The sequence below is a fragment of the Talpa occidentalis genome, unplaced genomic scaffold, assembly GCF_014898055.3.
Source record: "Talpa occidentalis isolate TD23 unplaced genomic scaffold, MPIMG_talOcc4v2.1 talOcc4.4, whole genome shotgun sequence".
Taxonomy (NCBI): domain Eukaryota; kingdom Metazoa; phylum Chordata; class Mammalia; order Eulipotyphla; family Talpidae; genus Talpa; species Talpa occidentalis.
Window position 1 is genome coordinate 31,602,254 of NW_023604295.1, and position 21,376 is coordinate 31,623,629.

General features: G+C 36.4%; 1 protein-coding gene across 2 annotated transcripts in view; it reads left to right on the top strand.

The window, feature by feature from the left end:
- The window catches only part of VPS8 (VPS8 subunit of CORVET complex), a 193,988-nt gene that overhangs the window by 37,165 nt on the left and 135,447 nt on the right, over positions 1-21,376 (top strand). For both annotated transcript variants that reach the window (XM_037525229.2, XM_037525228.2), the window contains exons 9-18: positions 872-958; positions 4,537-4,604; positions 5,869-6,022; positions 6,125-6,184; positions 7,437-7,544; positions 10,961-11,041; positions 14,813-14,983; positions 19,116-19,190; positions 19,872-19,907; positions 21,008-21,098. In XM_037525229.2, the coding sequence (XP_037381126.1) occupies positions 872-958; positions 4,537-4,604; positions 5,869-6,022; positions 6,125-6,184; positions 7,437-7,544; positions 10,961-11,041; positions 14,813-14,983; positions 19,116-19,190; positions 19,872-19,907; positions 21,008-21,098 (931 nt within the window). The remainder of the gene's footprint in view (positions 1-871; positions 959-4,536; positions 4,605-5,868; positions 6,023-6,124; positions 6,185-7,436; positions 7,545-10,960; positions 11,042-14,812; positions 14,984-19,115; positions 19,191-19,871; positions 19,908-21,007; positions 21,099-21,376) is intronic.

The window sequence follows — 21,376 nt, forward strand, 5'->3', positions numbered from 1 at the left end:
GTTGCGAAGCTGCCCGCAGCCTCTGCAGTGCTGGTTTGATCCCCGGCTGCTCCCCGGCCCTGCCTCTGCAGTGCTGGTTTGATCCCCGGCTGCTCCCCGGCCCTGGAGGAAGGTCCCACATGGTGTGCAGACCTCTCCTGCTGCCCACTGCTCCCCTCAGCAGTGTGCTTCGGTCCTTCTGCCTGCTCTGTTCCCCTCTCTGGCTCTGGTGAATTCTCTCACCCTCCCGCGCTTCTGACTGTACCCAGTGCTTGTATAAATAAATAAAAATAAATCTTTTAAAAAATAAATAAATAAAATGTTTATTATTTACTGAGCCAAAGCATGTAATTTTTAATATCCTAATCCATGTGTCTATAGAGGCAAATAGGTCTTATAAACCAACCAAGCAGTTACTCAAAATGTATTTCTTATGACATATAGATAATTATTGCTGCTTTTTTGGGTATTCTTATTACTGTGTTCCTAGAAAACTATAGATATTTCTTTTTACTTCTGAAACTGGCAATAAGTTATGGTTTTTCTCGTCTTTTGACTTGGCCATCAACTCATTGGTTTGGCAATAAGCCTTTCCTACCACTTTTAGCAGTGCTAAAGAGATTGATTCATTAGAGAAATTTATTTTATCCCTCACTATAAAAACATTTAAAATCTAAAGGGATAAGTAGGTTGGGCAGGATGAGGGATAGATGAAGAGGGAATAAAGGCCCGCATTTTAATGGACCTGCAAGCTTGGGTTATGTTTTAACTTTATAGTTCTTTGCTTGCAATGTTTATAGACCAGGAATAGATTATTTCAGCCAGAAGGCAAGTTATTTAAGTCCAAAAAGGAACAATAAATTTGTTTTTAAAGCATTTATTTGTCTTGTAGATCACTATGTGGGATTTAGCCAGTGGAAAACTTCTAAGATCAATAACAGATGCTCATCCTCCAGGAACAGCAATATTGCATATTAAGGTAATAACTTTGTTTTCTTTTTCTAATAATTTTTATTATTATGCCTTTGCATCCACTTCTAAGTAAATTTCTTTATAAATAGAATGCTTGATAGTGAACAGTCTTTTATTTGACTAGTTCAACAAGGTGTTTTCCCATGTGGAAACTAGAGATGGGCTAGCATAGAAAAGTTCAGCTCAAGTTGTGTTAAATAAATATAGAAGCAAAAAGTAAATTGATGTGATGCTAAACAAGCATTTGGCAGCAAAGACAGTCAGTGCCCTGCTGAAAACTCGTGGAGATTTTAAAAGGTCTTTTTACATTTTATTTACTCCACCAACATTGTCTTGCTGAGATGGTGTGCTCTGTCACATTTTGTTGGGAGTTATAGATTCAAGGCCCCAAATGTGAAAGAATCAAGGTTTGGATTGTGTTTAGAAATGAATCTGTTCGTTTATTTTTTATCAAGCCTCTAAAGAGGAAAAGCATTAAGATTTGAGTCTTGGCTTTCTTCTTACAGGCCTGAAAAAATTAAACCAACTTAGATAACAGATTTTATTTATAAATACAACGTGAACCTTGGTTTTTGTGTGCTGTTAAGCCCAAGTTCAGAAGCATAAAAGGTAAAGGATTGTAACTAGGGTACTCTAAAATAGATCTTCTAGATTTTAATCATGTACACATTTGGTTGCTTAACTGTGTAGAACTCTGGTATCCATACATATACTTTTTAATGTCTGCAAGCATCTGGAGTTTATATGTCTGCATCTAGATTAGTTACAAAAAAGTCTTTTGTGACAGAACAGCATTGAAGCATTTAGTAACAATAAAAACAACCAAGACAAAAGTAGAGAGAATTTCTTTCCTTTTTGAATATCATGGTAATTTTATTGAACTTTTTTCAGATGGCATGTGCTGACTTCTAATATGTTATAGTTGTTTGTGATTGTTTTATCTTTTAATAGATTATGATTTTTTAAAAATAGTGAGTTTTGAATCACTCTTGCTTTTCACTGAACAATTTTAATTTTTTCTCTTTTTTTTTTTACTTTTATTGTTATATTTAAAAAACACACAAAACACCTACCACCATCTATTAGATACCCTGTACCCTTGCTCCTACCCTTCACCCTCCTTCCCTTTGGTAAGCTCAATTCTGTAGTTAATGTCCATTAGTTTATTTTTATTTTGTCTGTTCATCTGCTTTGTTTTCTTATATTGTACATATTTGTGAAATCATCCAATATTTTACTTTGTCACAACTTACTTTGCTTAGCATAATCCTCTCAAGTTTCTTCTATGTTGCTGCAAATGGCAAAGTTTAATCTTTTAATTTTTTAAATATATCTGAATAGTGTACCAATACCACATCTCCTTTATCCAGTCATCTGGCAGTGGACATTTGGATTCTTTTCATATCTTACCTATTGTAAATAATGCTGCAGTAAACATTGTGGTGCACATAACTTTCTGAGTTAATGATTTCAGATTCTTTGGATAGAGATCCAGAAATGGGATTGCTAGATCACATGGTAGTTCATTTTTTAGTTTTTGGAGGAAGCCCCATACTGTTTTCCAAAGTGGTTGTACCAATTACCGCAAACAGTGTTCGAGAGCTCCTTTTTCTCTACATCCTTGTCAACACTTGTTAGTAGTATTTTTGATATTAGCCATTCTCACAGGTGGGAGATGATATCTATTAGTGGTTTTGATTTGCATTTCCCTAATAAAAAGTGATGATGAACAATTTTTCATGTGTCTGTTTGCCTTCTGTCTGTCCTCTTTGGAGATGTTTCTATTCAGGTCTTCTACCCTTTAAAAATTGAGTTGTTTGCTTTTTTGTTGTTAGTTTGCACGAGTTCTTTATATACCTTGGATATACACCCCTACTTGGATATATTTATATACAAATATTTTCTCCCATTTTTGTAGGCTGTCATTTCATTCTGCTGATACTTTCATTTGCTGTGCTTTTAAATTTGATACATCCTACTTTTTTTTTTTTTTTGCTTTCTTTTCCCTTGCCACTGGGGTTGGTTGAGTCCCTGCAGACATCTCTAATGCTGATATAATAGAATCACTTATGTTTTCTTCTATGTATTTTATGGTTTGGGTCTTCCATGCAGGTGTTTAATCCATTTTGAATTTAGTTTTGTGTGTGAAGCTAAAGAATGATCCTGTTTCATTCTTTTGCATGTGGCTGTGCAGTTTCTCAGGACCATTCACTGAAGAAAAATAAAAGATGCCTGGATTCTGGTCTTTGGAACCAGAATCTGTTTCTCATTTATTTTTGTGTTTTATATCATAGTAGCTGCTCAGTAATTACTCAGTTGGAGGAATAAGTAGTTGTAATATTTATGAAAGGCTAATCCTTTTGCAGAAAATTACAAAATCTTTGGAGAAATAAAAGGAAACAGAAGAGATAAAGGCAGAGAGAGAAGAATGCAGCTGAGGTTAAAAGCATAGAAGTAGTAGCCATTACATTATGTTGCTTGGGAATAATTATTAAGGTGGTGGATATTGAAGAAAGGTAGCAACAGACATATGTGAGTGAGTGCTTCTGAAGCTAAGAGCAATGGCTGTTTGCTTTTAAGTGGTCTTACTCATTGCTCTCCACACTTAATTTGGGTTTGCATTCTTAATATGTTTTTATTTTAAAATTATATAAATGTCTGTATTAGTATTTAAGCACATTATAAAACACATATCAACATGTAAAAAACAAATAAATAAAAATATGAGTTCTGCTATTTCTTCTACACTCCAAGGGACCATGTCTTGCACATCTCTGGGGTATATGCTTCATCCTTTGGCAAGTGTTCAATGAAACTTTTAGAGCAAAGGTGTGGGACTTTTTATTGTGTATATAGTCAAGGAAGAATAAGTTTACAATGGCCTCTTGTATCTAAATCAGTCCTGATAGTGTGAAGGCTTGCCATTTAGAATGGGTCACCAATCTTTAGAGTAAGGGAGACTGGTCACTGTAAATGACACAAATTATTCATTTTTGTATGATACAGATTCACATTTATTGTCCCTCATGGGACTGTCCTGGTGAACATTATTATTTTGTGTTTTTCACGGTAGGTAATTATAACGGAAGTATATACTATGTTGAAGATTAAGGAGACAGCACATTTTAGGAAGAGTTACATAAAAAGTTAAATTATTTTACATATAGTGAATTAACTCTTCAATTTTTCAGAAAATGTATTCAGATAAATTGATTTTCAAAAGACACCAAATATATTTGACTGTCTTTATTCTTGAATACCAAGGAATTGCGCATGTTCTCTAAGTATTCTACTTAGTTTAATGGCAAGTTGTTTGAAAAGGTAATATAAAAGCTCAGCTAGAGAACTTCAGGATCAGTTGATATTGAGCTATTGTGATTCTGAAAAAGATATTAAGCCGTTGTTGTTCTGAATTCAGGTGAATTTGGGTTTAGATTGATGAACTGTATCTAATTTAGGTCATTTCAAATGCTGCTAAATGTGTTTGTTTTTGATTTTTAAAGATTTTACAATATTTTCCCTTTTAATTAATACTTGCCTGTTTCTTCAAAAATCTGCAAGAAAATAAATTCCTTTTCTGTTTAGTTTACAGATGATCCAACTCTTGCAATTTGCAATGACAGCGGAGGATCTGTTTTTGAATTGACATTTAAGTAAGAGACTAAAAGACATGTGTTGACAAATGAAAAGACTAGCTCTGTTTTGATAACTTGAAATTGAGCATGAAGCAGTCTGGAAAGCCCCTGTGATTAAAAATAGGTTTGGGTTGTGTATCATAATTACCTGGGGAGGATTAGAACATAGAGTTCCAAGTCTTCCTCCCCAGTTCTATCTCAGTGGGTCTGAGTTGGGATTTTAGACTTGCTCCTTGTCAGACTTGGGAACCACTCTTCTGAAGTATTTCACTAATTTTGGCTTTGCCCTCAAGTATAGTTGATAATAACCTTAACAGTCAGGTGTTATTTGTTTTTTATTGCCTTGTAATTGCTCTGTTTACTCTTTAAATTAAAGCAAAAACTATCTAGATACATTTAAGAACATTTATAAAGCTCAGTTTAAAAAAAAATTCAATGTGTATTATGTTTCCTTAAGTGTTTCAAGGGTAAGGAATGTTTGTTTCTTGTATTTCTCATACTTCTAACAGTTCTGAGGCTCAAGTAATTGCTCAAAAAAATACTATTCATTTATTCAGCTAATGTTTATTGAGCATCTCCTGTATGTAGGCATTGTTCAAGGCACCAAAGTTATAGCTGTGAAACAGAAGAGCTTGCTGCTGTAATAGAATACACATTCCACATAGGAGGTACCAGGTAGCGAGACAGACAATAAACCAACACATAAATGAAGTACCATCAAATAGTCACAAGTGCTGTGAAGAAAATAATACAGGTCAGCATGCTGGAGTGCACTTGAGGATAGTTCAGGAAGGCCTTTTTTCAGAAGGCAACGTTTGAGCAAAGACCTGAGTGACAATCTGGTCAACAAATGTGAAAATCTGGAAGTATTATTCCAGGCAAAGGGATGTTTGAACACCCTGGCTTTAAGGTGGGCAAAACTTAGCTTATTGGAGCAACAGAAAGGCCAAGAGGCTGGAGCTTCACTTGGTGCAGATCAGCAATAGTGGGAGAGGAGTGAAGGTATGAAGGAGCCAGCTCACACAGGACTGGACCTTTTAAGATGTGATAAAGAATTTGGGTTTTGTTTTATGCACAGCAACAAGCAGTTGGAGTGTTTTTAGGAGAAGCGGTACATCTGACCTATATATTGAAATGATCACGTTGATGTCACATAGTAGTTGGATTGTTGGGGGCAAGAGTGGGAGTTAGGAGACTTTCATAGTTTCCAAGCTAGTGAAAATAAAACTAGTGCTTTGGATCATTTCCAAGTCAATTCTGAATGTTTTGGTTACATTTTCAGGAGAGTGATGGGAGTGAGAACCTGTGAATCTAGATGTCTGTTCAGTGGCTCCAAGGGGGAAGTTTGTTGCATTGAGCCTCTCCATTCTAAGCCTGAGTTAAAAGATCATCCCATCACACAGTTTTCCTTATTGGCCATGGCATCCTTAACAAAGGTAGGTGTATCTAAAAGGTGAAACTAGTGACTTTTGAAAGTTTTGAATACCAAAATTTGAATATTTTTGGTAAATATTTAAAATATATTTTTTCTTTCAAAGATACTGGTCATTGGATTGAAACCATCCTTGAAAGTATGGATGACTTTTCCCTATGGACGGGTAAGTAAGCCTCTCAGTCTTGTTAGCCAAAAGAACTTTACAGGACATGGAGAAAGTAACTAAGTGGCAAATTCTGTGAGATTGTTAGACAATTAGGTAGAATAGAAGGCAGAACTCCAGAGATCACTGTTCTTAGTTTGACGTGACCGAAGCAGCATAAACGGGTGACTAGAGGTGTGTACTAGGGATCATGAAATCTTTATTACTTTAAATTTTTCTCTCATAAGCAGCTGCTGCTTTGATCCTGAACTACTGATAAAGAACACCCCACAATAATATCCAGCATATATTACTACTACCTCTGCTTTGCTTAGCTTCTGTTCCTGGTATTTTACTTTGGGGGATGATAACTTCTGAGAATGTATTTTGCATAGCCCAGTTTCCCCTTTTTTTTTTGCCTGATTTTTTTAAAAGAGTTGTCATCTTCCAATGTATATATAAGGAGAGATATTGAGGGGATGGGGTGGAGAATGATGGTGTTGAACCCAACCAGTTCAGAAAGCAGCCCCTTTACTGAGGGAGAGCACTCTTCTGTTTTCATGTTAGTACTCTGTTTATCTCTGGGCCCCAGGGAAAGCAAATCTGCCCTTCCAGATGGCAAAGCTGGCTTAGTCTGCCATTAACATTTCTTATCATGGTGGTATGTGTTTGGATCTCTTTGTATGTTTTCATTGGCATTTTTTTTTCAACATTTTATTTAAACATTTTCAACAAATATGAGAAATTGAAAGAATTTACACTGAACCTCTGTTTACCTACCATCTAAATTCTACCATTAACATTTTACTGTGGTTTCTTTATTATATATCTATCCATCTTTCTAGTCTCACATCAAACAATGTTTTTAAAATATATACTTCCAAGTAAGTTGCAGAAATCAGTACTTTCCCACAAATATTCAGTGTGTACATTATTAGCTAGATTTCAATATTTGTTTAACTTTTTCCTTTGGTGTAAAATTTATATAACAATGAAATGCACAGATCTTGAGGACTGTACATTTGCTGAACTTTAATGAATGTATATACTTTTGTAACCTAAACCTTCATCAGGATGTAGAACATTACCATCAACCCAGAAAGGTCCCTTATGACACTTTCCAGTCAGTCCCTGCTTTCTTAGAATTTTAATGAGAACTTGGGAGCAGCTTTAGCAAGGAGCACTAGTCAAGTGCTGTTTTTAAGCAGTTTTCTCTTCTTTATATTAATGGTTATGGGTTTTGTTTTGTTTTGTTTTTCCCCTTCTAACTTAGATGGATCCTTCCAGTGTCCCCTTGCTGGCCTGGCACTTTGTGGCAGTGCATAATTATGTGAATCCCATGCTTGCCTTTTGTAGAGGAGATGTTGTTCATTTTCTATTGGTAAGTCCTAATGTGATGCTTAATCTGTTATAAAGTCCTTTGCTGTAAGATTTTTTCCCCCTCTGATTTACCAGTAATATTGTGTCAAAGAAATATGCTGTATAATTCTTTGGCAAGAGGGATTTTTCAATTGAAAACTTCAATGATTAGCATGGAAAAATCACACCTCACCCTCAGCTTTACATCCTTTTATGATTTATATCTCAGTTTCATCTCATTTAACTAGCAAGTAATGATTCATATGTATTTATAAATATATGAATGTAATTATGTCTGTGTTACTGGTTTACCTCTCCACATTTAGTATGTATTTATTAGAGAACCATTATCATTTAATACCTACTGTGTTCTCTACGCTCTATACTCTGATGGACACAAAAAGCAATTGAAAGAAGTCTAAAACATAATTTCTTTCACACAGCGTAAAATATTATTTGAAAGGCAAAACCAGTATATTCATTACCACTAGAGAGAACAGCTTAAAGATTGAACTATGAGATGAGAATTGAAAATTGAATTAAGTTCAGAGTATGAAGAATTTTGTATGGACTAGAGAGGCCGTGAAAGACTTTATGAAGGCGATATGGCAAACACTACAAAAGGAATAGCTATGCTTATTGGGGGAAAATAAGATGAATCAATGCTATAGAGTTAAAGTACCTGTGCAATCTCTTTTTGGTTTTTCTAGTTTAGTGAAGTAAGTGCAGCATTGTCTGCCCATTTCTCCAGCCAGAAATCTAAGAGTTGCATTCATTTACCCTTCTCCCTTCCTACCTACTCCATCACCACAACTTCTTGTATCCAAAACCTCCTGAAATTACTCCTTTTTTATCTCCCCTGTTGATTATATATGCTGTCATCTCTGCATGAGTGCTCTGTGCCGTCCTCCACTTTATCCTGGCTCATGGCAGATGCTGCCTTCCTTGACCTCCTGAACTAACTAGGAAACTAAGTAAACATGTAACAAGCTCAGAAACCAGGAAGAGATTATAGCCTGCTACATACCTCTATACAACCTTTTCCTTTGATAACATGCAGACTTTAAAATTCTTTGTCTAACGTTTTTCTTCTTCACTAGACTTAAAAGTGCCATAAATTTAAAGACCAACCCTGTTGCTATGTTCTAGCCACTATGACAGTAGGTGCTTAATAAATGTTAATTCTATAAATAGAACTGACAACATAGAGATACCAATGGTGGAAAATAAAGTTGAATATGTGCGATGGATCTATATTAGGGGATTGGCAAACTATGATCTGTGATCCAAATCTGGCAGACTGTTTTTTATAAATAAAGTGTTTTAGAACACAGCCCATTCATTTATATGTTACTTATGTTTTCATACTGCAGGTGGCAGGGTTATATAGTTGTGACAGAGACTGAGTGGATTAAAAATTTACTGTGTGGCCTTCTAGAGAAAAAATTTGCTAACCTCTGATTCAGAATACATTAAAAAATTGACCTAGATTAATAATGGAGAGCCATCACAGGTTCTTAGGTAATTATGTGATTAAAATGATATCTTAGGAAGATCAGTGTAGAAGTGGCAAAAAGAACAGATTAAAAGAGTAGGAAAAAGATAGATTTTGCTTATGTGCTGACAGTGTGAGGTGTTTGCATGAGGATGGTTGCTGCAGTGAGAATTAGGGTCATAATTTGAAGGAAAGATTAGGCTTCTGATCTTATTGGATCTGGGGACTGAATAACATGAATGAAACACCACATTTCTAACTTTGCATTTTAGAAGCTTGAAATATTCGAAGGGGAAGTTCCTTGGGAAGAAACTTATTAGGAAAGGTTAGAATATGTTAAAGTGGAGGTGAAAGTGGCACTTTCAAGTATTGTTTTGGTCTCTGGGTGGATGGTAACACAAGTCTAGAATATAAATGAGAATTCCAAGATAGAAAAGGTAGTTGAGCTGTGAAATTCAAAATCCAATACATACCTAACCTTAGCGGACACTCATGCAAGAGGAAACAGGGAGGGTGGTTCCTATTAAGACACTTGTAGAGGTAGGTGTGAAAATAGACAATGTGGCATCACACAGAAGATAAAGAAGGAAAAGCTTTGGGACATTATCTTCTCAGGGTAATGCCAGTACCAAATAAAGATCAAGGAAGAAGCCTGAAGATGAAACCACTGGATATGCAAGAAGTAGTTCATTAGAAACTTTTCCAGAAGACTAAGTAACAATGGAATGAAGGTAGAAACTACATTATAGAGCTCAACAGTGTGTGGTTGCAAGAGAAAAAAGAATGGTTAAAGATAAGAGGTAAATTAAGGGAAAATTTTTTTGCCCTTGTTTTTTATTTGAAGATAGAGAAGTCAGAAATGTGTTTGATAGCAAAAGGAAAAAAAAAGCAGTGATTCAAGAGGCTTGCACAGGAAGGGTGATATTAAACAGCGATGGATGGAGGGCAGGGTTTCAAGTATATGTAGGCAAAATGATTTGCTTCAGCAAGGGCTTAAGAACATCCTAGAACAGATAATGGCAGTATCTGTTTTGCTTATGAAACATTGTCAACATAACAAGATAGGACCAATTTGGTGCTTTCATTTTTCAAATGAGGAAACAGAGGAATAAGTGACTTGCCTTTGGTTATGCATTTATGATAGTGGAACTTACTCTTAAACACATAACTCTAGATCCTTAAGTAGTCTTTCTACAGGAAAGGTGATTTAGTGAAGATGCGAGTGCATGAAGGACCACGTTATGTGCTGTTTAGTTGTTAAGATGTTCAGGGAGGTCAACACTGCGAGTAAAGGCAAAAAGTAACTGGGACTTAGGAGGGAAAAGAACACTACTAACGGGGAGTATGCCAGAAAACCTAGGTTGAAGTGCACGTCTTGAATTTCATGCCAGTCCTTGTATATTGTGCTGTGTCTCTGTTCTTCAGTACTCGATCACCTTGGGAGCAGCATGGCGAGAACAAATTATAAGGAAGTTGGAAGATTATAGAGTATATGTGTTGTGTATATACATATCAGTAAAATGTTGACAATTGAGGTTCTTTTGAGAAATTTTGGGCTATCACACTTCAGCAAAGTCTAGTTCTGTCATTTTAGCAACTTTTTAAAAATGAACTTTTGTTTGACTTTAGCATGCAGTGTCACCAATCTCATATTATGCTTTAACCCTTAGCTAAATACAATCACTGATGTGATGAAGTTAGGTTTTCCTGAATTATGACAAAGTGAATATTATTTAAAAATATCTACCAATACTAACTAGACCCCTGGCCAGTTATGCTTTCGAGTTTGGTATATGGCAAGGCATGACTTTTTTTTTTCATTTACTACATAATGGTTTCTTTAATTATCAGTATTTTTCACTTATACTATGAATGGAAATCATTTCCTTAAAAAGTTTCTCAAACATTTGCTGTTATTTAGGCTATTTTTATTTCATCATCAGGTTAAGAGAGATGAATCTGGAGCAATACATGTTACTAAACAAAAGCATCTTCACCTGTACTATGACCTCATCAACTTTACAGTGAGTACTAGTCAAATTCAATATCCCCATTTTATGTCATTGTTTTGAGTCCAGGGTATATTAAAGATGCCAAAATTTCTGCCATGAATCATGACTGTTATGATTATATAAGATATGGACAGAGGAGAAGTCCCTCTTATATATATATATTTTTTTTTTTTTATTTTTTTTTTTTTTTAATAGAGGCATGCTTTTTTTTTTATTTATTTGTTTGCTGGTTTGTTTGTTTGTTTTGTTTATACATGCACTGGGTACAGTCAGAAGCGCGGGGGGGTGGGTGAGAGAATTCACCAGAGCCAGAGCGGGGAGCAGAGCAGGCAGAAGGACCGAAGTACACTGCTGAGGGGAGCAGCGGGTGGCAGGAGAGGTCCGCGCACCATGTGGGACCCTCCTCCAGTGGCCGGGGAGCAGCCGGGGACCGAACCGGCGCCGCAGAGGCCGCACGCAGCTTCGCAACCCAGCGCTCAACCGCTGCGCCACCGGGGAGGCCCATATATATTTTTTTAATTTAAAATTTTTTTTCTTTAAGATTTATTTTATTTATACAAGAGCTGGGGTACAGGCCAGATGCGCAGGAGGGTGAGAGGATTCACCAGAAATAGAGTGGGGAACAGAGCAGGCAGCATGACGAAATACACTGCTGAGGGGAGCAGCGGGCGAGATAGCAGAGGTCTGCTCGCCATGTGGGTTGCTCCAAGGACGGTGGGGATTGAATCGGCACTGCAGAGGCTGTGGACAGCTTCACAGTGCTGCACTCAACTGCCTGCGCCACCAGGGAGGCCCCAAAGATTTATTTATTTATGCATGCAAGAATTGGGGTACAAGCCAGAGATGAGGGGGGTGAGAGAATTCACTAGAGTCAGAGTGGGGAACAGAACAGGCAGATTGACTGAAATACACTGCTGAGGGGAGCAGTGGGCGAGTCAGGAGAGGTCTGCTGTGCCATATGGGTAGCTCCCTGGACGGGGATTGAACTTGTGCCGCAGTGGCTGTGGATAGCTTCATAGGTTGTGTCTCAACCCCTTGCGCCACCAGGGAGGCCCCCCCCTTATATTGATTAAAGTTTGAGTTTGGTGTGTTCTTTTTTTGTCCTTCAGCCTATGTTGTGCTAAATACTGGCAGGATCAGGAAGAGTTTTCTTTACTAGCCTGATTGGCGAGTTCTGAATAATTTAGGTGAATTTCTTAAGGAAAGTTGCCCAGCTTCATTTGTAAACACATTTTTATACTTCTGAGCTTATTCTAAAAGGGTTTAGGAATTTTTGTAACCTATTTTTTTTTAAGATTTATTTATTTATGCATACAAGAACTAGGGTACAGGCCAGAGTTGTGGGGGGTGAAAGGATTCACCAGAGACAGAACAGGGAACAGAACAGGCAGATGGACTGAAAGACACTGCTGAGGGGAGCAGTGGGCCTGACAGGAGAGGTCTGCTGCGCCATGTGGGTAGCTCCCTGTCTGGGGATCTAACTCATGCTGCAGTGGCTGTGGCAAGCTTCATAGGTTGCGTCTTAACTCCTTGTGCCACCAGGGAGGCCCTGTAACCTATTCTTTTCTTGTGGGTAAAAATTTTGCAATTTTCTCTTTACCATGCACTCAGTTCTGAGTGATTTTTTGAGAGAGTATTATATTAAAAAAGAGATTATTTCTCTTTATATTAACTTTTTCTTCATCAAATTGTGTGTTCATTCTGTGAGTAGTATAATTATAATACACTGCTGGGTTTCTATTAATAGTGCTCTTGGGGCCTCCTCTGGTGGTACAGCGGTTGAACGGTGGGCTGCGAAGCTGCCTGCAGTCTCTGCAGCACCAGTTTGATCCCCGGCCACCGGTGAGGGTCCCACATGGTGTAACAGATCTCTCCTGCCACGCCCGCTGCTCCCCTCAGCAGTGAATTTTGTCAGTCTGCCTGTTCTGTCCCCCGCTCTGGCTCTGGTGAATTCTCTCACCCTCCCACACTTCTGATTGTACCCAGTGCTTGTATAAATAAATAAATAAATCTTAAAAAAAACAGTACTCTTAGCACATCAGTATCTGGTATCCAGTGAAACATTCTGCATATACATGAATATAGGCAATCCTAAATGGTCAAAACAGTGCCTTATTTTTTCAATAAAAAGAAGTTTGTCACCCAATGTGATAAGATCTAAGTTTTTAGAATATAGATGAAATAGATCTTTTCTTTATAACATGATTTATTAATTGCACATTGCCTCAATCTCACATATAGACTGTTGATGTAGAAGTAACAGTTTCTCCCATATACATTTCATAAAATAACTGTTGAAACTCTTCCTTTGCTTATAGGACATTATTGCCTTTATTGTCTCTTGATCCCCTCGTTGAATCATCTAACACAGTTTTATACACTTCATTATCATCGCTTCTGTTGAAGATGTTTGAGATAGAGCACTTTTAAAATCTTCATAGGACTCTGTACCGGGAAAGATTTTTCTCAAGCACAAGCAGTCATTTTCTTTACAATAGAATAGTCATTGTTTTCCTTTGTCCTGTGGTTTATCCACTATGTGACTACTATCTGCACTGCTTTATAAATTATCTTTAAAAGACATGTTTACAACAATATCAACACTTGCAATTATGAGGGTCCAATCTCGGAAAACATGCAAACTTATTAAACGTGTGCTATCTTGTCATTTTCTCTGTCTCTATTTTAACCAGGTGACCTTTGAGAGGGTCTATAAACTAGCACTCACTAGTTTATATAAGATGAAATAATGTATCTTTCCTATATGATACTTTGTTTTTCAAAGTAAAGTGATAAGAAAGCACTTTACGAGCTCTTTGTAAAATATTTGCGGCTCAAATTCCCAGTTTTCTGATAGATCATTTGATTTTGGAAAACAAAACAAAACCTTTCCCTTTTGTCATCAGTATATAGAGCCAGAGTCTATCTTCAGCATATTTAAAATAAAATTGTTATATTTTCAACTTGCTTGTCTTTAGTGTGGTATAATGTAGATAATCTCTGATAACATGGACTAGGTCCTAGAAATAAACCAGCACGAATCCTGGAGAGATAATGTGCATATGGGAAGCACTTTTTTCTTCCTCATTTAGAATTCTAATTCTGCAGACTTTAAGACTATTGATTTCTTGGGGAGGGATTGAGATTAAAATAGTTTGAAAATTAGATGTCTTACACAGAAGCCAAGAAACTTGTCAAAATGGCACCATATGCAGAAGCTTTTAAACATTACTTTTTAAATTATATTGGTACTTATTAAAGAAAATTCAAAAAATAGAGCAAAACACTCTCCCATAATTTGTAGAGAGGTTTTCAAGGAAATATATATTTTAAATACCTTCGATTTTAAAATATGTATTCTTAAATGCTAGCACTTCCATTGATCGTGGGTTTATATGAGGTTTAATTTGTGTTTTGTTTCATTAATGTCAGAAAAACAAAAAGATTTGTCATTTTGTTAAATCACTTATGCCAATGTACCTCTTCAAAAATTTTTATGGAAGTCAATATATGCTATAGTATATCTCTGAAAGCTCTTAACTAGCTTCTTTCACACCAAGAAGGTGTCATTTTATTAGCAATGTCAAAATTCAGTACTGTGTTGTACACCTACTGTCATCTGGGCTGTCACTGAGTAGATCTCCCTGTAATTGTGTTGTCATCAAGTTATTAAATGGACAAGGTTCTCAATGTAATATACCTGAGTAGCCAGGCTTTCTTCTTGTATTGAATGATAGTTTGGGATGGGACTTACTTTTGTTTTGTTGTGTGCTTGAATTGCAGTGGATCAACTCACGCACTGTTGTGCTCTTGGACAGTGTAGAGAAGTTGCATGTGATTGATCGGCAAACTCAAGAGGAACTGGAAACAGTGGAGATATCAGAAGTTCAGTTGGTCTATAATAGCAGCCATTTCAAATCCCTGGCCACCGGAGGAAATGTTAGCCAGGCACTGGTAAGAGTTATCTACTATCTTGGCATTGCTTTGATGAAGTGGGTATTCTGTTATTTTATTTTAGAAATAAGAACTCTGAGGAGTTCTTTTAGGTCTTGAGGTGTTTCTTTAAAATTCAGTAGATTAAAGTGGATGGTGAAATGTTTGTAAACATTCAGGAATGTGAACCAACACAATAAATTCTGTTAACTTCTATCCAGACCTATGTCTAATTTAATACCAAAGAATTTTAACTTTCATACTAAAATAATGAAATGAACTTGAAAATTTATGAGAAATTGTAAAGCAAAATATTTTAGAATGTTTAATCTGGTGACAATAAGTCTGACAGACTTAAAGGATAAATGACTAAAATGCAGTTTTAGAACACTTCTGGCACTTAACAAAGATCCCCTGTACCCATGTCTAGTCAATACCCCATCCCATTTCTAGACCCAGGTAACCCATGTATCTACATGTCTCTATATACTTGCCTTTTCTGGACACTTCATATAAATATCAAGGAATATGTGACCTTTCCATGTGGCATCTTTCACTTAACACCTTATTTTTGAGGTTCATTCATGTGGCAACTGTGTCAACGTTACTAATATCAGCAATGAGAGAGATGACTTCACTATTAAGTATATAGATATTAAAAAGATAAAATGAGTAACTATGCCAATAAATTCAACAACTTTTGATGAAATGGGAAAATTCTTTGGAAGAGACAAATTACCAAAGATAAAATAAAAATAGAAAATCTAAGTGGCTATACAGATGGTCCCTGACTTAAAGATGGTTCGACTTATGATTTTCGACTTTTTGATGGTACAAGAGCAATATGCATTCAATAGAAGCCATACTTTGAATTTTGATCTTTTTCCAACTAGTCCTGTATAGAATGATACTCTCTTCTGATCCTGGGCAACTGCAGCAAGCCGCAGCCCCCAGGCATCTATGCAATCATGAAGGTAAATAACTGATATTCTACAGTGTACATTATTCAGTAAACCACATGAGATATTCAGTGTTTTATTGCTAAATAGGTTTTGTGTTAGATGGTTTTTCCCATTTGCACACCAATCTAAGTGTTCTGAGTGTGTTTAAGGGAGGCTAGGCTAAGTTATGATGTTTGGAAGGTTAGGTGTATTAAATGCATTTTTGACTTAATGATATTTTCAGTTTATAATGGGTTTATCGGGATGTAACCCCATCATAAATCAGGAAAGGTCTTTACATCTAAGTGTCTATATGTCATTTGAAAAAATTAAATAATTTTCTACAAAGAAACTCCAGGCTCAGATGACTTCATTAGTGGGTATTCTGAAGACCTATCATATTTAAGGGAAAAAAATAAGGCCAGTGCTACACAAAAATCATTTAAAAAATAGAGAAAAAGGGAACATACAACTCTTTTTATGAGACCAGCTTGACTCTGAAAATGAAACCAGACAGATTAAAATAAAGAACACTGCACACCCATGTTCTCATCAACATAGAAGCAAAAATCCTAAAAATACTAGCAAGTAGAAGCCAGCAGTATGTAAAGAGTAATAAATCATGCTCAAATGGTGTTTATCCATGGCATCCAAAGCTGGTTCAGAAATCAACATAATTTACCATATTAGTTGATTATAAAAGAAAAAATGTAATATCTCAAAAGATGTAGAAAAAACATTTGACAAAATTCAGTATCTATTCCTGCTATAGCTCCTAGCAAACTGGAAGTAGAAGGGAAGTTCTTTAGCCTGATAATCCCTGGTATCTAGAAAGGTCCTACAGCTAACATCATACTTTAAAAAACAAACAAGCAAAATAATCCCCCAGATTCTGTTCAAGCCTCCTCTACAGAAAATAGAGAAGATAAGAATGTGTTGAAAGATTCTATGGGAATGCATTTAGTAAAATCCAGATAGTGGGAAACTCTGTGGAGTAAGTGTTCCAGCTTTTTCATCAAATTAAATTCAAGAAAATAAAGGACTAAGAGACACAGAAGCAAACTTGTAGTTTAAAAGAGCGTTTGAAGACATGTCAGCTAGTTCCACTGTGTGACCTTTGTTTGGATCTTAGTTCAGAAAAATGAAATGTAGAAGAAATAAACACTAAACTAAAAACTAAACCTCATCAATATTAGACACTTAGGAGACATTTTCAAATCCAAACATTGATTGGTTATTTGGTAATGAGGAAAATATTTATTAGTTTACAAAATTATGTTAATGAAATGATGGTTGTTTTATCTATTTATTTATTTATTTAGGAAATGACAGTCAAATTGTTTTTTTTTTTTTTTTAATTTTTGCATAGAGGAATTGGGGTGTAGGCCAGAGGTGCTGTGGGTGAGAGGATTCACCAGAGACAGTGGAGAGCAGAAGAGGTGGATTTATTGAAATACACTGCTAAGGGGAGCAATGGGTGAGACAAGAGATGTCTGCTTCTCCATATATAGGATAGAAATCAGGCCTTAGTGGTGATAGTGCTGAGACTTAACCCCTAGACCACCATGAAGGCCCAAATGGTGGTTATTTTAAAAAGGACTCATTTTTAATGCATATACTGACTTTATAATAGTATTCAAAATCTGAGATTCACTTCAAAATTAATCTATATTATCAGAGTGTCAGTACAAATATAGATGAAACAAGATTAGGGGCCTCCCTGGTACACAAGGGGTTAAGCATCAGCACTATGAAGCAATCTGCAGCTACTGTATCACAAGTTCAATCCCCAGCCTTGGAGATGACCCACATGGTGCAGCACACCTTTCCTGTCTTGTCTGCTGCTCCCCTCAGCAGTGTATTTCATGCAGTCCGCCTGTTCTGCTCCCCACTCTGTCTCTGGTGAATCCTTTTACTGCCAGCCCTCCCTCCACCCACCTTTGGCCTACTCCTCAGTTCTTGTATGCATTAACAAATAAATCTTTAAAAAAAAAAAAAAAGATTGGCGATGAGTTGATAATTGAGGAAACTGGTTAATGAATGCATGGGACTCCTAATTCTTTCTACCTTTGAATATGTTTTTAAAATTCTATAATGAAAACTTAAAATTATTATAGTTAATGACTACTTATATATTTTGCAAGATTTATGAATTTTAACATTTAAATTTCATAGAAACTGAGCATGATTTTTCAAAGATGGGAAAGCGTAATGTCAGAAGTTTGAAACTTACTAAGGTCATATCCAGTAGGGACAGAGCCAAAATTTATAGCCCAGATTTGGCAGACAGTACATTTTGTTTCAATTTTGCTGGACTATGCTGTCTCCCATATACTGTGCTGCGTTGCCTTCCTGTTTCCTCTTGTGTTTTATGTTGATATTTAATTCAAAGAACCATTTTGTTTTTCTTTTTTTTAAAATTTATTTTCTTACATAGTTCTTCATTTTTGTACAGTACTTTGTTTCTCCCCTCAGGTGTAGCCCCCATAGTTCTCCCACCACCATAGCACCTATGAACCATCACCAGAGCACCCTTGTGCTCTGCCCTCCCTGGTTTTTGTTTTTTTTTTTTTTAGTAGTTATTACAATAGTCATTAATTTTTTAAATTTATTTTTATTTTTTATATATTTCTTACATCATTTTTCAATTTTTGCACAATGTATGCATTTTCATCTTGGTTATATTCCCCATACAATTGCACCCCCCTTATTTTGACCCCAATCCCTCCTCTCCTTCCCCCCCTCCCCCGCCCATAGTGTGTCTCTGGTTAATAGTTGCTTGTTGATTTTGATTTTTTTTCTTTAATCCCCCTCCCTCTTTCTTCCTTGCTATCTGCCTCAGATCTCTGGTCAGCCTGGAAGTTTTATCTTTTTCTTGACCTTTTGAAGAGCCATTTTCAATAAGACTGATTCTTTGCCAGAAGCAATGACTACCTGTTAACCGATAACAGGCAGCTTGTGATAGTTTCCCTTTAGATTTACAAGTTGGCATGTTCTTCCATTTCCCCTATTATTCTGAAAGATAAAAGGGCCATATGTAACTTTTTGCACTTGTCTTTTCTTCCACTTCCACTGACAGACTCTTAATTCTTTCCCTGCTCACTTTTGGGATGAAACCATATTCACTTAAAATGTTGTCTCTCTGCTTAATATTCTTTAAAACTTAGTGAGACCTCTAATGCATGTAATCTAATTTTTTAATTTTTTAATAGGCTTTGGTTGGAGAGAAGGCTTGTTATCAATCCATCAGTAGCTATGGTGGTCAGATCTTTTATTTGGGAACAAAGGTAAGCTCTTCCACTCTGTGGCTTGGCATTTGTTAATGTCAAAAATAGCTGGGGCTAGAGGAGGTTGCTGGTGAAGAGAGCAGTGCATTACAAAAAAGTATATTGATCAGCAGTAATGTAAAACTGTCAGGGGTTAGTTAGTCATAGTTTTTTAGCTAAATTTATTTTTTCCACTTTTAGACATATTTTTACTTTTACTTAGATTCTGATATGATGCTTATTTTCTTAATTCAGGAGTATACTTTCATAGTCTTTTTATTTCACAGATATACCTTAGCATGTATTGTGCCTTGTAATTAAGATGACCTGTAGCTTAGATCAACTTAGGATATATTAAAATGCATTGAGGCATTTGACTTAGAACACACTAACTGGAATAGAAACTGTTTTGTCAATTTATTATAGTGCTTTTTTAAGAAAACAGTGTTGAGAAATATTTATTAATAAAATTTTAAATATTACCATGTCAGTACTGAAACATTAGACATTTCTTGATTCTTGTCCATGGGATTAACTCCTTCTTGGACTGTAGACTTACTGACCTTTAAATGTTTGGTGTGGGCCATTACGAAATGTTTTTACTTAAAGAGATGTAAAATGAGATGTAGGACTGGGACAAATGTGTTTCCCAAACAAGTTTATTAAAGATGGCCGTTTAATTTCCTTCCCTTTATTTTCTAGTCTGTATATGTGATGATGCTGAGAAGCTGGAGAGAGGTGAGTTCAAAGTAGTTTTTTATGTTAAAACTATTGAGTTGATAGCGTCTTAACATTTGTATTTTGACTTTGCAGAAAAAGAGTATTTGGATGTGATTTTTAACATCAGAATTGTAATGAAAACCAGCGGAGCCACTAGGTACTTGATTTGATAAAAGTGACTAAGTTAGGATTAGATTTGACTACATATGTCAGAGAATGCTAACTTAAGTAAGATTTCTGTACCATGTAAAAACAAGAAGTAAACATACTGTGGTTCTTGTGGTCTTCTGTATATGATCTCATTCCACCGTACTTGTGTACAGATTCTCATCTCAAGATATATTCTAGTGTGATTACTGGAGCTCTGACTTTCAAGTTCACATTCCAGGAAGGGCTGCTTTTTAAGGTGACACCCCAGCAATACCAAACAACACTTACCATTGGCCAGAACTTAGTCATGTGGCCCCGAGTGGCTATAGAAAATTCTTGGGAATGTCCTTTAGCTGGTGTGTTGCTCTCCCAAATTTGGAATTGTTACTGAGGAAGAGGGAGTGATTGGATATCGTGACAAACAACTAGCCGTTTCTGCTGCAGTGATATTATAGCTGTTTCCTCTTTTCTTACTTAAAGCATGTGGCTGACTAAACTACCACTGCAGTCATTGTACTATCCAGTGCTTTAAGAAATGACTTTTCATGGTTATTAGAATAATTCGAGGGCCTCCCCGGTGGCACAGTGGTTGAGCGCTGGGTTGCGAAGCTGCCCACAGCCTCTGCAGCGCCGGTTTGATCCCCGGCTGCTCCCCGGCCACTGGGTGAGGGTCCCACATGGCGCGCAGACCTGTCCTGCTGCCTGCTGCTCCCCTCAGCAGTGTACTTCGGTCCTTCTGCCTGCTCTGCTCCCCTCTCTGGCTCTGGTGAATACTCTCACCCTCCCGCACTTCTGACTGTACCCATTTGCTTGTATAAATAAATAAATAAATCTTTAAAAAAAAAAAAAAAAAAAGAATAATTCAAGATACTAAACAGCAACTTCTCGTAAGATACTAAGTAGAATAGGAATTCTGACTGGTGATTGGTTAAACAACAGTGCCTGCTTCTCTCCTTTATTCATTTTAGAGAGTGGATCATCTCCTGAAACAAGATTGTCTTACAGAAGCCTTGGCTCTTGCATGGTCTTTCCATGAAGGAAAAGCAAAAGCAGTAGTAGGTAAGTTAACAGAATACAGGTGTAGTGGACAGTGCTTTTCTGGAGTAGAGGGAATGAATAGTACTAATCACTCATAAACACTTTTAGTTTAATAGTCAAGTATTTTGCCATCAAGATGTTATACAGTCTTGTTAAGGTTAATAACAAATACAAGATAAAGAATTTTAAGTGTCATCATTTAAATTCTTTCATTTCATACTGAAAAATTACTATTAGAACAATAGGGAAGTGCATTGAGATACTATCTGGTTGGACCCATGTGAGGTACTTCTGTTATG